Below are 16630 nucleotides of genomic sequence, written 5' to 3'. Positions count from 1 at the left end.
AACATATCATTAACATAACAACGTAGATTAAGTTTTTATTTGCTTCTAAAATGTATTTTTTTTTATGAAACAGTGATCAAAAGAGTTCTTTTCTCTTTTTTTCAGAAGATAGCGACGTAAGTACCTAGGTAATGCATTTAGGTAGGTACCTACTTGTGACAACAAACTAATGCATTTGACTACCTACTTGTTACGAAAAACAACTGTAATAATAATATTAGTAGGCATAATGATGTAATGTACCAACTTTGACTTTATTTTATAATGCTTTGAATTAAATTCGAGGAAAAAATATTTATAACGATAGGTAGTTAGGGACGGGAAAAGTATTACATTATTAAGTATATTTTACAGCGTGTTTAAAACTGAAATTGTCTATCTAGGTAATAAGTAGGAGCTTGTTCATTATCGAAGTAGAAATTGAATAGAAACTCTGTACCTTACCTATAGGAATTATCCACATCAATACCACCTCTAAAGTAGGTAAGTACTTACGCACTTAATCGATTTTTTATATAATTATTATTAATTTATAATGAAATCAAAATAAATACATCTCAGGTATATTCTATAATGGTGGATCAAAGTGTAAATGTATTAAAATAACAAGATTTCATACTTTTCAATACATGATACCCATCACAGTAACCTAACAGACGTTCTCCTCGTTCGGCAGTCGCAAACAAAATGCCAGGAATGTTCGAAAATATTTTATCTCGCTTACGCAATGTCCTCGCTGTGAATCCCGTACAATGCGTGATAAGGATAGCACGATAGTCTATTTGTATCACACTTGTATGTTTCCAAGCCGATCGACGCAGCGCGCGCCGCGGGACGGTAATCGTTGAACAGAGTCGCGGCCGCGCTTGCCGCTTTCGCCATTTTGTTCTGAAACGTCGACGTGTTCACAAGTGTCGAGAAAAATGTAAACTGTGAAAGTAAATTATTCTGATCCATGTGATACTTTATTGTGATAACAAACATTGAATGTGATATAAAAATAGTGTTCCGAGTATCCTGTTCTCAATGGGTAAATAAAAATTTCAATATTTCTTTAATCTAATTTCCACGGATTTGTTCATTGAAATCATTCTTGTCGTTGCGTTGGAACTGCGCGGACGTGCCTGTTGTGTGGTTGTACATTTTGACACAGTTTTTGTGTCATGTAGGTTTTAATTTATAATTGATTTGTATAATATGAATAATAGTGATAGATATTACGATTGTTTAAATTTAATTTAAATTACAGTAAATAAATGTTTTTTTAGATTTTTCATGAAAAATAATAAACAAGACAGAAACATTTTATTATTATTAAATAATTGTTCAGTTTATTGACGTGTAAATATAGGTACGAATGTTACATTAATTTCGTACGTAACTATAAATTAGTGTGAGAAAATTGTAAATAATCAAAATGTGCAATTTATTACGCAGTTACCAAATTACCTAATAAAAGATTATTTTCATCGATAGTTGAAATCGTGATAATGATAATAGGTACTTATGCACAATAATATTTTTTTGACGATTCCTTCCTAATCTATAGTCTATTTTAGGGTTCGCATTCATTTCAAACAAGCAGCTCGCGGTTGCATGACGTGTGTTAGGGAGCGGTGCGGGCGGCCGGGCGGCGCTCATTAGGGTGGCACAGTGGGACCTAATTTATGCATGCATTTATGAATGGGTCAGATAATAAGATTGCACCAATTGCAGTCTTCAAAAACTTATCTTAATATTTTATACCTTAACTTTATATTTGTTTTTATACATACAGTATCTAATATTGCTTTATTATTTAGAAAAATACTATTTTCATTTGACTATTCTGGACTCTAGACTGATGCTGATAAAAAAATGCTTTTTTACTAATTAATAATAATTTATTCATTCAAAATTCGGTTTAAAAAATAAAATCGAATTGGTGAATAAAAATATGAAAATAGAATATTGAATGTTTTCATTTATTAAGTACTGCTTTTATTCCATGTTTCGTACTGGTTGCGGCAAATTGTATATTTTTATAAAATTTTAAATTGTTTTGTATATTTTAATGATTCGTATTTCGTATTTTTGTACTATGCTAAGGTAATTTTTTTATATTTTTTTCGTATTTCATATTTCATAATTACCTATTTTACGAAAAATCGTAAACGCGCATGATAGCTAATAGATGTTTATTTTTAGAATGATATTGTTCAATAAAATATCAGTAAGTATGTTTCTTTTTGCGTACGTTCATTGTATTCATTGGTTTGTTCAGTAATGTTTAAGAGTTTTTATTGGCTGTCCATTTACTGGTACGTAAAAGCTCTCACTGGGTGCCAACTGTGCCAAACACATCACGCAGTCACGACTACCCTCATTTAACTAACTTATTGTTTTGGACCATTTTGTATTGACTTGACTTGGAGAAATACAAGTAAATAGATACATTTTCATTTATGTTTATAATACTAGTAATTACTAGACAAAATAAACAATAGAGTTTTGATATGAGCGAGCGCTATCTATGAAAGTTGATTCAAATTGATAAAATTAACATCATAAAAAATATGTGAGCAAAAATACTGCCACTTGCAATAACAACGCTACTAACTCTGTTCATTTCCCATTCACTAATTAAGTCTTTGACTCCCAATAGAAAACTGTTGAAGGCAAATCCTCCGCTAACGTCCGTCACCGGTGACCACCGCGGCGTTCAATATGTTATATTTGTACACAGTATTGAATTGAATAGATCAAAATATATCACGAAAATTCCTATTTTCCCCGAATTTGGGGGAGCTGGAACATTCCTAACTTGAAATTGCTCGCCAACGCCACTGTCACCTCCGAACATCTGTCACCGATATACCTCACGGCAATAAATGGCTTATTTCCCCTTAGTCCAGGCACAAATTTTTGTCAGTTTGATATTTCTTCTCAGTAATTTTTTTTTTATTTTTATTTTTAGGTTTCGAAAATTTATATTATGAATCGTTTTTGAACGTCAAATGCGACGCCGGTGGCGGGTAGAGTAGTGACAGCCGCCCAAACATGCACATTTTTAGCCGTTAACTCCTGATGAAAACTCGTCTAATTTATAGTTACCATAATATTTTAGATGACATCATGAGTAGGATTGTGATGGTTTTTAACCAGTAAGAGCCTGACACCCCCTTTCGTCTCATCCATGGTGGGAGTAGTCATAATAAAAACCATTGAAAGAAATAAAAAATCAAAGGTGGATTTCGTATGTAATTTTATCTGAATATAGCGAGGCGCATAATTTTTTTATATTTTTGTGCAATCAGTTGAAGTATACATAATCCATCACATTATAACCCGATGACGATCTACGGGCGCTTTAAACGTGTCTTTTTAATTCAGCTACTCACAGTCCAAACTCAGGTGATGTGAAATGACACAGTTAAATATTTTTTTATAAGAGGAAAATAATTTGAATAGGCAATCAATGTTATATATGCCACTTATTGATTGCATTAGGACCATATTACAAAAGGCGTTACAATATTGAAGTCTAATCTAGATCATGAAAGATGAAAAAGCAAATGTGTAAAAAGTTCATCTTGAAAGTTGGGATAGGCCAGTAGTTCTTTTTTACTTTTATAATGTTTAGTTTTCTGTCGACGTCAAAACTTTGTGAAAGGAATAACGGAACGTAGTAGAACCGACCGACCAATGAATGAAGGCCCGAGTTGACATTTGACATTGACATGACCAAGTTACAAACTGCTGTCAAAATCAAAGTAAAGTTTTTGAGTTCAAACATGTGTTTACTTTTATTTATTTGCTTCCAATAATACTAGAAATAATACGTTTCTTTCATAAACATTCTTAAATCGCATTAAAAGTATGCATTATTTTATCAAACCATCGAAACTATTCAATTGGTTTCTGTTTTCGTTAGCAGTTTTAATTGGAAGAAATGAACCTTTTTCTGAAAGTTAAGTAATTTATAAAGATAATTATTCATCAGCTTTTAGTTTTATAAGCGGATCTTTAAATCATAATGTGTATTTACTAGGTATAATTAATTTAAATCTCATAATTTTCGAATTGGGAAGTTGCAAAGAGGTTTTGATGATGTGGTAACAAGCTCAAAACGGTATAACTCATTCAGCCTATTTTAGACATGTGTATAATAAGATTTCAAAATAAGATTTTCCCCACAAAAAATTGTTTATTAACATGAAAGAAATTTTATATAGAACAGAAAGTCAGTGCAAAGTTAGGCTATGTAATTCAGTTAATAGAAAATGCATATTTTTTAAAAAGCCTTGCCTACACTAGGGTTTTCTCCTGTATCGTTAGTGTGTTTACAAACATCCAATTTCACATGCACATGACACCCAGCCCCAAAACAACAATTTGTGGATTGCACAAAGAGTTGCTCAGTGTGGGAATCGGAGGAATCAAACTGGCTACATGTTGCACGGTAGCCAGTAGCCCAGCCACTGTGCCAACCGTGCCATGAACTTGCTTTGACCTACATTTTGTTGTAAACTATGGTTTATTGAGATTTGTTGGTGGCTGGACAAAAGGGAAGCAAATAATTCAATACTCGACTGGCAGTAGATACTATCCTATAGCTTGTGTAAATTCTAAAATATATATGGAAATTACACAAATATGAGGATAAATAAGTCTCAACAGTAATTCATTGAATTTGTAATAATAAAAACTTTTATAGAAATTCAAGGAAAAAAGTGGTTGCAAAATTCTAATAAATGACTTCATTCGGTGAAAACTTGTAAATTACCTACTTAATATTTTTTCACTCGAGTCAAGCAGGCCCATTTGTTTGGCACAAATGGGCCCACGGCAGTAAAAACAATAATATTAGATCAGAATTTGCAATATCCATTTTATTTACAGATGATCGCAAGACCAAGGGAAATAAGGCTGTGCTTGAATTGGATCGGTTCAAACGTCGTCTGATCCGTTCTGTATCTCGTCTGTTGCTGCGTGACAAGAAACCTGAAAAAGAAGTATGGGAAATATTGAAGAGAGACACCGGCTGCAACTGCAAGCTACTATGGTGTGTAAACATATTCCATAATGGCTTAACCTCTTGTATGTCTTATATAAGACAACAATAGAAAACACATTGTGTCTCGTGTATATCCACATTCCGGCACATGAAATATTTTGTCTTAATTAAAAATAACTGATTACTACTCATAAGAGGGAGACCTTTGTTCAGGAGTGGACATCTTTTGGCTGATAATGATGATTATTACTCACATGAACTATTTAAGAAAAGTTCGTGGATCGTCGTGTCGCGCACATTGCTCATGTATTGCCACATGCCAAACTAGTGGAGCTTTTCTCAAATACTTCACGAGAAAGCTGTCATTTTAAATATCAGCTGTCTCAAGTAACATGAGATAAACAAAAACAATTAAAAATAAGTTATTTTTACACAAAAAATATTTATGTTCGCCTATATATAGATAGTTTATGTAGGCCCATGTGCAGAAGTGGGCGAATATATGCTGACAATGACTTTCTTACATCCAGGTCGCGTATGCGAGCGCTGACAATGAAGAAGCTGGAGCGTCATCTGATAGCGGAGGATCGTACCCACAGAGTGCCGCGCAGAGCCCAGATGAACCTCATAGACTGGATGATGGTAGACTTGGTGCTCGTCCACCAGGACCTCGACTTTATTGGACAGGTAATTTGTCTCTTTTTATGAGAGTCTGCTGGACAAGGGGTCTCGGGTTCGATTCCCGGGTTCGGGCAAAGTATTACTGGGCTTTTTCTGGTTTTTCAACAATTTCTCAGTGGTAACATGGAGTCTGGAACTGTGTCCAGTATATAGCAATAGGCTCACCCCCTATTACATGGGACTTATAAATAACAGAAATGGTGAAAAGTGGATGTGCATTGTATAGCGGCATTACGTGCTGTAATGTGTACCTCTGCTTACCCATTCGGGGATAAAAAGGTGTGATGTTATGGGAGATAGCGACAGGTCAGCAATCAGAGCTGCAGATCAGGATTTAATATCAAAATATTGTTACAGGAACTGAATTTACCTGAAAACTTTTCGGCTATGGATGAGCTGTTCGAACTCGTTAATTTATATAAGATTGAGGGGTTAAAGGGCGAGGACCTGGCTGAGGCGTGGTCATCAGCTACTCTGCATTATAACAGGAAGTAAGTTTACTTTATTCCATACTCGTTGGTGATCACAGGTAGTTCTGCAGCCATCAGAGACTCTAGTACGAGTTTGTTTTACGTTGTAACGTGATAGCCACGTTTATGACGTTAGGTGCTCTGATTGGCCGGCTCCAATGAACCAACCAATCGTAGGGCTAAATGCGGTAATGTTTCGATCTCATTATACGTAAAACAAACTTGTACTGAGAACTTAGATACCACCAGAGATTAAGTGCAATAAAGGACTGTGGTTCGGATCAGGAGGTCTAAAATATAAACTAATTGGGATAGTGACGGGGTATGCAAATAAAAAATCTATTAAGTCCGTCAGTTAGGGAATGAAAAAATATTAGACACGTATTATTTTATTTTGTCATATAAGATAACAATTACTAGTCTTCCGAAAACGCGGCCGCGGGCGCCTCGCCTCGCGAAATTTTGTTGTTTTGTTATTGTGATAAAAATAAAAATGATTACACACACACAAAAAGTTTTTTTGGGAAAGTTGTTTGTAATCATGAGTACAATCACGTGTTTAAATATCGTTCACTAATTATAAGTTACCCTATATACTTATAGATACGCAGACGCTATGTTATGTTCCTTTGCGAAATAAGTGGCATAATCACTACGCCTATATAGGGGGGGGGTTGGGGTTCAACACCCCTCCCCCCCGAAAAGTTAAAATAAAATTTAAGGAGCTAGTAACTGGTTATATTAACATATATTCTCATGAATCAAGGAAGTTCATGAAGGAAGTTTTGTTCGTTTCACTTTACTATACTAAAACCCCCGATACTAAAACCTGGCTACGCCTATGGGCATAATGTTAAGATACATACAAAACTAAGTAACCCTTTGTATTTCCATGCTAGTGGCCACCAATGCTCCCCGATGTTGCTGCAGAGGCGATGGTATCAGATGAAGACCATCACCAGGAACAAGTTCTACAATTACTGGTACGCTTACAAAGGGTGCATTAAGCGGTTGCACGTCGCGCAGCCGTTCACACCTACGAATTTGGAACGTGCTATAGGTAAAACGTAAGTGTTTTTTTAATTATTTCTCTCTAATCACCGAACTAAGAATCGTTTAATGGTTACCTCTGCTGCGCCACTGGGTGAAAATCCACACCAGTTAATATTACATGTAACTTATATTAATTTGTTCCTAATTACTAACACTAGTTTTTAAGTTTTCTTGTTATTACTAATATTTATGGACACAATAAGTCTGAAATAAATGATTTGATTTGATTTAACCCAGTCCATAGCAATTGTTTTCAAAACATAATCGTTACTAAGGTATAGTTTAAGTAATCATTAAATGTCTGAGTGCGGCAGTAAGACACTAAATTAAAGGTATTCATAGGAACTACACATCTCCTTCATTGCTCCTCAAGCCTCGTCATTGCAAGATAAATAGCATCTATCTCTTTAAGAATTAACTTCTAAATCGACCGCCTATCACCCACGCCATTATAGATCTTATTTCTTTTGTTTTGAGACTACAGTTGAATGACGATGCTTGGTTATTTAAAATGAACAGGTTTAAAGGCGAGTGATTACTTCATGCTATCCGTTATTATGTAAGTTACATTTAATTAAGAAAATATTTTTTGTTTTAGGTACAAGGACTTGATAACAACTCCATTCCCTAGCTGGGAGGAGCTTATAGAGCAGAGAATGGTCACATTACCTGAAGAGTTTGTAAGTAGTTTTTTTCACATAACATCTCTTGTGTCCTGGGTGTGTTTACGAACACATTATATGACAAAACGGACCCGCGACACGTTACGTAGGAGTACCATATAGTACTTGTAATATCGATATTTAGCCCTATATAATGATCATTCAAAGTCAAAGTCAAAATTATTTATTTCAAATAGACCAGGAAGGCACTTTTGAACGTCAAAGCAAATATAATAATATTAATAACGTCTGTCTATCGGTCAGTCCTCTAGTGAAGCTATTTGCTCGTTCCAAAGTGTAGATTCCTATGGAGAAGAACAAGCAAGAAACTCCATAGGTTACTCTTTTTCAATCTCATTCTCAATCAATTTCATTCGGTTCGACATCCACTATCAACTCTTTTAAAAGTTGTGAATTTATGTTTCAGGAAAGGAAAATGATGGAACTGGCAGGATTACCAACGCATTCGCGGAGGGACTCCTATGATGGTAAGTTTGGATAGAGAAGCAGTATTTTCTCCCAATGCAATTTGAAGTTGGTTAAGAACTACTACTGGAAACTAAAATATTAAAATGTGGTAATTTTATTTTTATTAGTTATGAGTTTTACTGTCAAGTGGAGACAGTGTAACTATGGCTAGTCTCTAGCCCTACCATATTATTGCATACCGAGTGTAATTACAGGCCCCCAAATATTCGTCAAATTCGCGAAATCTAAATGCACCCATACTTGCTTTCTCCCTATATCTGTTATAATATAAAACAATCAAATTTCAAATTCACAGATGAATCAGATTTAGAGCTGGTAGAACCTAGAATAGAAACTATTGACCTCAGACAGGAATCTGACGATACTCCAAAAGATGAGACTAAAAATGACGAAACTCTACCACAAATAGTTAAAATTAAACAAGAACCACCAGACCCTGACTTGGAACCTGAACCTCAACCTGAAATACCAAAAAAATCAATATACGAAGAAGTCCTAGAGTCAACGCTGAAAGAAAATCAAGTAATAGATGCAATGCTTACTAAAGGGTACTTTGATGCTTACAACGATAAAAGCGATGAGGTAGAAGTAGATTTGGAAGAAAAACAAGAAATGATGATGCCTCAAATAACTGGTGTATTCTGTAATGTCAGTGAAGGTAATCTCGATAATTACAGTGGTACTGATAAGAATACTTTACCTACAGATGATGAAATTGATAAAGATACTGCTAAACTGGACGATACAGCTACAGGTACAACTGAAGATGATGTTCAACCAGTCACAGTTGATAATCAAACTCCTACAGTTGATAATCAAACTCCTACAGTTGATGTTGGCGGTCGAGTTGAAATTGTTGAGGAAGAAAATGATGTAATTCAACTTGATGATGTTGATAAAGACAGTGATGTAGGTGATAAAGTTGACGATTTAACTCAGAAAGATGGTGATTTAACTGACAAAGTTACAACTGATGATGTGACTGATAGAAATATTGAGAGTAAAACTGTGGCAGTACAAGATGGAAACGATACAGTTGGAGTTGATAAAGATGATCTTACTACTACACCTACAAGTAATGACAAAACTAATGCAACAGTACTAGTTGAAGAAGAAGATACTCAAAACAAAAATGATAAAGTCTTTGAAGAAACTCAAACAACAGAAGCGGTTCCACCAGTAACTGAAAATGAAATCCTTAGTAAAAACCCTATGCTCAAAGCAATGCTAGATCCGACTGACAGTGAAACTGATAAAGACGTTGAAATTATAGAAGATGGAAACAGTTCGAAGCCAGTTGTAATTACTGACTCTGAAGACGAACCTCACAGTGATCCAGTAGAACCAATGGATACAACACTTGATCACAATGACATGGTGACACCAGTAATAGCAGAAAACAAAGTCTCTGAGGTTATAGAAGATGATGAAACTGTGAATAAAGGAGTAGATAGTAAAGCTAATGTTAAAGTTGATGCACTGAACTTCTCATTTGGAGAGCTACCTCAGGAATTCAGTTTCGTTGATGACGGCATTGAGCTGGCTGATGACGGGATCGCGTTTGATGACTACGATGATCATGTTGGTAAGTGAAGTTTAATGATATTTTTATGGGATCACCTGATGGTAAGCTGTCGGTTCCGCTCATATACACTAGAGGGGTTACAAGTGCATTGTCGGTCTTTTTATATTAATCGTGTCTTGTTCTTGTTTAATAGCAATTTAGGCTTTTATTAGTGATTTTTCATTGAAATAGATCGATTTGATAGTGTTGAAAATACGATATAAGGCATATATTTCTCATAAACAATTTACATTGGCTTGACTGAGAAATACAAAATATACATAATGCGAACCCGTGCCAGAACAATATACCCGTATTCACAAACAACCAAATTATTACATTACATACTTAAAACTAGTATAACTCAATGCTTTAAACATACACAATAAACAATGAACTTATTACTATTACAGACATCAAGATCGAGCCTGAAACAGAGGAGCCGAAAATAGATCCAAAGCTACTGCTGGTCCCCGTCGTTTACGTCACAAGGTTAGACGATTTAAATATCTTTCGTAAACAACCTTTCAAACAGATCCGAAGTAAAGACATTATAGACGCTCTCATCATTAAAAATCGACCAATCAAACAAGAGAAGCCCAGTGAAGTCAAACAAGAACCCGAAGATATAATTCAAGATACACCAATCACACCAGTCGATGATAATGTCGAAAGCATGTCTACTGATGAAGATTCCAATGATATCGTTATACCAGAAAATGTAAAAGTCAAACCAACCAGCTATTTGCTACAAAAGCCACGCAGTCGCAGCTACAACCCCATACAGTTGTGTAAGAACCCAGATTTCAATACGCGACTAAAGAGATTAAACGTAGGATTCTTCAAATCACTTCGTAATCGGGCACTCATCAAACATTGTAAGCCATTGACCATCGATATCTCTAAAGCGTTCGAAACAAAACTTATTAACGGCACATTGTACCTTAAACCCGAGTCCAAAGACGATAACGTTAAAATTGAAATAACTGATGATTCAGAAATCGTTCAAAATGCTACCGTAGTTCCCTCGGCTATGATCGCTCAAAGTCTTATCGATAATACGAAAACAGCTGATATTCTACCCTTAATACGTGACGTAGAAATAGCACCAAAACCTGTAGAACATGAAAGAAATACAAGAATTAATCTGCCTGACATATCAGAGATCCGTCGAATTAACCAACGTCTCCTCACTGCAGAAATTACACCAATACAAATGCAAAATAAAACATTCCAAGCACCAGTTACTCTTATCTCACCTGAACCTTCTCAGAGTCCCTCTGTAATCAGTAGTCCTAGTTCAGACGTAGCCGTGGTAGACACAGTAGCGTCTGAGAATAGTTCGAGTCACCTAGTTAACTCGCGACCTGAATCAAGCACATGGGGGCACATTGGTTACATAAGAGGTCGTGCACGCGGGTCCTACAATGCGAGAAGAATGATGCAGTCAAGAATAAAGTCGAGACCCTTTAAATCTCATACGACTGTGAGTTGGTTATCCAAATCGAATGATCCAAATCTCATTAGCAGGGAACAAGAAACCACACTCTTAACTCTGGATACCCTAAACAAGATGTTAAGTATATTAGGTGAGACAGATATACCACTCGATACACAGAAGAAACAGAAGGCTGATAATAAAAATGAGAAGAAAATAGATAAAGGCAATCAGATAGCAAATATCGGAACACAAGATGAGAATAAAATAGATACTGACGTCTGTAAGCCCCGAATTAATGTCAAATCGGCAGAAAATGGACCGCGTCCATATAAACCAAGGAAGAAACAAGAAATGGGAACCATGACGGACTCAACAGGCGGAAAGGCACCAACAAAAAAAGGCCGGTACTGTTGCTGGAGTCGACAACGGATGCTACATATGCTTTTCCGTAAGAAACGCTTACCGGAGCACGGGTGCCGCGACGGTAATTGTATTTGTTGCTGTCGTCAGTTGTTGCTGTCTTATATAGCACAAGACGAGAAAATGAAATCGGCACAACGTACTGTTGCGCCGATTGATGATGCAAATGACAAAGCGATGACAGAGTGTGCGGAAGCGGCTAGTGCTTGTGCAAATCTCACTAAAGACGTTCCCGAGGACGTGAACAAACAGGTAGGTCCAGCTGTAACTAAAGTTGCGGCCTCACGAATTACTTTGCCAATGATTCAAGCCCATCCATTATCTACATCAGAGCTAACTTTGACAAAATCAGAAAGTTTAAAAACATATCCTAACTCAGTAGCTAAGAAACCCGATCAGCCCACGCTAACAAAATCTGGTAAACCATTCAAGCCACCTAAATTTTTAAAAGAAAAGTTAATATTCCTAAACAGTAAGCATATTTCCGAAAAGCCTACAAAGAATCCAATATATTTAGGGAAGAATAAAGTATTGATGACCACAGTCAAATTTCCTTGGAATTTGAAATTGTTTGAAGAAACTAAACAAGCTTTGGCATCGACATTGACGGTGCCTGCGGGAGTAAGCTTAGTATGTCTCCCGGACGGAACAATATCATATAGCATAGACAATGTTCACGTGAAAGCACTAGATTTGGCATTGATGCCGTCTATTATAGCGACAGTACAGATGCACATGAACAATGCCCTACTACAACAGCAGCAGCAGACACAAGCCCAACAACCTGTCCAGCCGACAGTTAACTCAAACGAAGTGATTGATCTAGTGGACGATGAAGATGAAGGCAACAATAAGAGCCAAGATACAAATAATAGTAACAATACTAATGAAATCGGAAAAGATGTGAATATGACTGAAACTACTTGTATTCAGGAGTCAAGTCTTGAGAAAATGCCCGTCGTAACCGAAGCACAGTCAGTTCAAACTGCTTTAAGCAGGACTGATGCACAATCGCAAGAAGTAACAATCGAAAAGGAGTCCAACCAGTCTGATCCACCAAACATGACTTCAGAGATTCAACTCCAAGCCACGTCATTAGAAAATGAGAATTTAAATATGTCTGAATCCACAGACGATCAAATTAAGCTTGGTCCTACAAACCAGGGTGAAAGTATTGAAGCTGCACAAGAATTACGAATAGAGCCTGGACAACCGAAGGCAAATGAAGGCAAACCCGAGCAAGAACAAGCACAACCTGGCTCTTCAAGTCAGGTGGAAAGTGTAACAATCACACAGGAACTGCTGACGGATCCTGAACAACCAAATCAAAGTCTAATCTGTCATGAAACTACGCCAATTGAAATGCAAAGCCAGTCTGATCCGCCAACAGAGAATGCTGTAGATCCTGAACAGAACACACAGCAACCGAAGAAAACTAAAAACATACTTTCGGATTTAATGGAAATGTCAGGTATATTTGATGACGATGTGGCACCAGCGCCTCAAGAAACGGTGCCTGTACCGGCTCCGCAACAAACGTTGCCAGTAACTGTTCAGCAAGAACCCTTGTTTACACCTGCACCTGCACCGCCATCTATACTTTCGCAAATGGTTGCATCAGCGCAATCTGTCATCCAACCCGCAGCAAAACTGCAGGGCACAATACTGGGCCCCATACCCAATAATTATCTTTCTTGCCAACCTCTTATAAAAACACCACTCGGAGATCTCTCGCCAATTACGTCGCTCTATGAACTAAAATACGCTTGCGCGAATAAAGGAATATTCTTTAAATTAGATTTTGATACGGGATATCTCGTTCCCATTAACGTTTGTTTAAAAGCGCCTGTGAAACAAACTCCCAAAGTTGTTGCTGAAAAGGCAGTAATTGATCTAACGAGCGAAGCAAAATCGGATCAACCCCAACCAATCCCCAAGAAAAACATAACGTTACTTTCGCCCAAAAAAGGGTTAGTTACACCTGTAACTCTTACGCCGATACCTACTGCGGCGGTAACTAGTCCAATCAAACCTTGCTCATTGTTGAAAGTAGGAATACCTTCCATATTACGTCGGATAAATTCAGATAATAAATGTCAAGAAAATATTAACACATGGATTAAGGCGCGTGGCGGCAAGCGTCACAAGCAAAAACGGAAACAGCATCTGCAACAGCACGAGTTGAGTGACAGCGAGGATAATGTTGTTCCACCTCCGTCTAAGAAGGCCTCCAAGAGAGTTAAGAGCACCGACACGCAGGAGCCGTCTGCGTCGACGTCCCGTGTCCAGGAAGATGTGACCACTGTATACGATTCTTCTGATGACGAACCTCTATCAAAAATGGCTAAATTAAAAAGAGAAGAGGAGAAGAAGCGAACTACAAGAATTGTAATCGATTTGCCATCAATGGAAGAACACGAACAGTTTGACGATAATTTGGACACAGAGGAACATATACCGGAATTAGACGAGGAACATAGTTCTGATGACAATGAAGAAAATTGCATATTAGGAGTTTGAATATTCTATTTTGACTGGATAGAAGCTATAACAACATTTAGATTTCAGCCATGATCGTCTCACTGCAGGGCAAAGGCCTCTCTACCCTCCTTCCACTCTCTGTTTAAAGCTTTTTTGAGCTATAACAAAGTTTTATAAATCACTTCTCAGGTTTTTAGAATCACCTATTTAGACAAATGTGTCTTGCCCATTTCAAATAGTACACATCACATCACATCTTTAATTTATATTTTTTAGTGTACTTAGAATAACTACAGAAATTTTAAATCGACAATTTTTACTAATTTTACCAGCGCTTTTATAATAGGGAGTGATAAACACAGTCAACTACTTTATGTGAACATTTACAAATATTTTACTTAATTATATCTATTTGTAGGTGTGTCCTAAGTTAAATAATTTCTAATTAAGTTTCGTGGCTCATTATTAGTAGGTAGGTGCATGACGTGGCTGTAGTTTTAATACCTCTGACTACACCTAGTAAATCTCAATGTGTGTTTAACTTCTTGTCTGTCGATATGTGAGACACAATAGAAACACATTGTGTCTCGCGTAGGTTTGTGTTCCGACATACAAAGGGTTAAATAAAATATTTTAACAGAAACGTGTAAATATTTTATAAAAAGCAACGTATTTTTAGATTTTATTTCTTTAAGGAGACGTATAATATAGTATAGTATGCTGATGCACAATACTCGGCTCGAATTATGGTAAGATTTTTCGTAGTGGCATGATTTTCTCATTATTTCTTACTCAACTTACAATGCTAATTCTTTTTCTTATTCTTAAGTTCACTTAATAATGAGTGTCGTGTGCGCGCGTGCTTTCGCATGATCAGCTGTTAGCAGCGAGGCGCCCGCGCCCGCGTTATCGGAAGAGTAGTAGGTATTTAGAAATTTTACGCGCGTGTGCAAATCAAATTTTGTTGTTTTATTATTGTGGTAAAAATAAAACTAATGAGTAAGAGAACAAAATAAGTTTCTTTGGGAAAGTTGTTTGTAATCATGAGTACAATCATGTGCTTAGTATCAGTCACTAATTTCCAGTCACCCTATATACCTATAGGTACTTAAATAAATAATGAGAAAAAAACAGTACGTGAACTTAACCCCACTACGAAAAATCTTGCCATGTTTCGTGCCGGTGGTAAAATAATATTTAAGGTAATACAGTATTGCATAGTTTTTAATAGTGTTTCAATTACAAACAACATAATCCATTGCGATAGAATCTCGTGGATTATATCTGTGATATTATTTAAGGGTTTTAAAATATTACGAGGATGTTTTTCAATCCAATAGATATACCTAAAGAGTTTGTGGATTTTCTGTTTTGTGTAATTGGTGATGGGAAGGTTAGGTAATATTTCATTCAATTCGGCTGCTAAATATATTTCATATTTCTAGACTTTCGCCTCTGCACTATGATAATATGGTCTACCTACTTGCATCACAACCTGCCTTGCATCTTAATTTGCAGAAACAATCTTTGTTTTTTTTTTCTCTACATTATCCTACTACAATTTTCTTCTGTAGTCTAAATCAATTCAATTTTATTGAGTAGGCAATTACTTATCCTTTTTTTACTCGAGTAGATACACACTTTTTTAACCCCTTAATGCTGTTTAACTCTGTATTTTGTCACCTTGGGTGGCTAGCCAATATAGTGTACTGCATTCCAAATACATACCTACATAATAAATAATTATCCTTTATGTAATACCTATTTTTTATTTGTGGACTATCGGAATAATGCTTAAATTATGTGTAAAAAATGTTTTTTCACTTACTTCATTACAGAAATTATGTTTGGTTGCTGTATATTACGGTTTGATTTAGTTTTTAAATAGCTCATTGTGTCTTTTAATTTTAAGAAATGTGATGTTCAACCTCATTTTTTTAATGTAAATTAAGTTCTGAAATCTAGATTTAGTTTATGATTGTTAAGTGAAATCTGTAAATTACCTATACTGCGTTGATATAAATATATGTTAAGGTTGAACAGCCTATGGACTTAAATCAGACTGGCAGGCCAGCTGGTTATTTGGAAACAAGTGTGACTTTGTGTTATTATTAATAAACAATTTTAAACACAATAGTAAAGTATTTTATTTCTTAAATGTTTAAAAACCTAGAGAAACCGAACAAATTGTTGCGGTTGTGAGATCCAAGACAGTCATTCATGTCCCAGAGACGCGCCGGACTTCAGTGTTCCGGCGTTTTCATGGTTGTATCTACTGTAGATCTTGGCTTACAGGAGTTGCAGCAGTTTGGGAGGTTGTGGCGGGCTTGTCCCATAAAAAAGCCCTTCAAATCCTTTACTCCAAAAGGCCAA

General features: G+C 36.1%; 1 protein-coding gene across 1 annotated transcript; it reads left to right on the top strand.

Annotated features, from left to right (window-relative positions):
- The first annotated feature begins 863 nt into the window (after positions 1–863).
- LOC118277285 (uncharacterized) lies at positions 864–16398 on the top strand. The gene is made up of 9 exons (XM_050696619.1): positions 864–1030; positions 4882–5044; positions 5527–5683; positions 6035–6168; positions 7047–7214; positions 7799–7880; positions 8290–8350; positions 8647–9936; positions 10329–16398. The coding sequence occupies exons 1-9, from the start codon at positions 1027–1029 to the stop codon at positions 14294–14296; spliced, it is 6027 nt and encodes a 2008-aa protein (XP_050552576.1). The 5' UTR covers positions 864–1026; the 3' UTR covers positions 14297–16398.
- Positions 16399–16630: the final 232 nt, after the last annotated feature.

Source organism: Spodoptera frugiperda, chromosome 10 (assembly GCF_023101765.2).
Source record: "Spodoptera frugiperda isolate SF20-4 chromosome 10, AGI-APGP_CSIRO_Sfru_2.0, whole genome shotgun sequence".
In the NCBI taxonomy this organism is placed as follows: Eukaryota; Metazoa; Arthropoda; class Insecta; order Lepidoptera; family Noctuidae; genus Spodoptera; species Spodoptera frugiperda.
The sequence above is the reverse complement of the archived record's forward strand: the minus strand, read 5'-3'. Positions and strand labels throughout refer to the sequence as shown.

What these genes read in the sequence shown, in the direction of transcription:
- LOC118277285 (XM_050696619.1), top strand. An exon ending in TGCAACTGCAAGCTACTATG is followed by an intron (nt 5,045 to 5,526) that starts GTGTGTAAACAT and finishes TCTTACATCCAG; the next exon opens with GTCGCGTATGCGAGCGCTGA. An exon ending in ACCTCGACTTTATTGGACAG is followed by an intron (nt 5,684 to 6,034) that starts GTAATTTGTCTC and finishes ATATTGTTACAG; the next exon opens with GAACTGAATTTACCTGAAAA.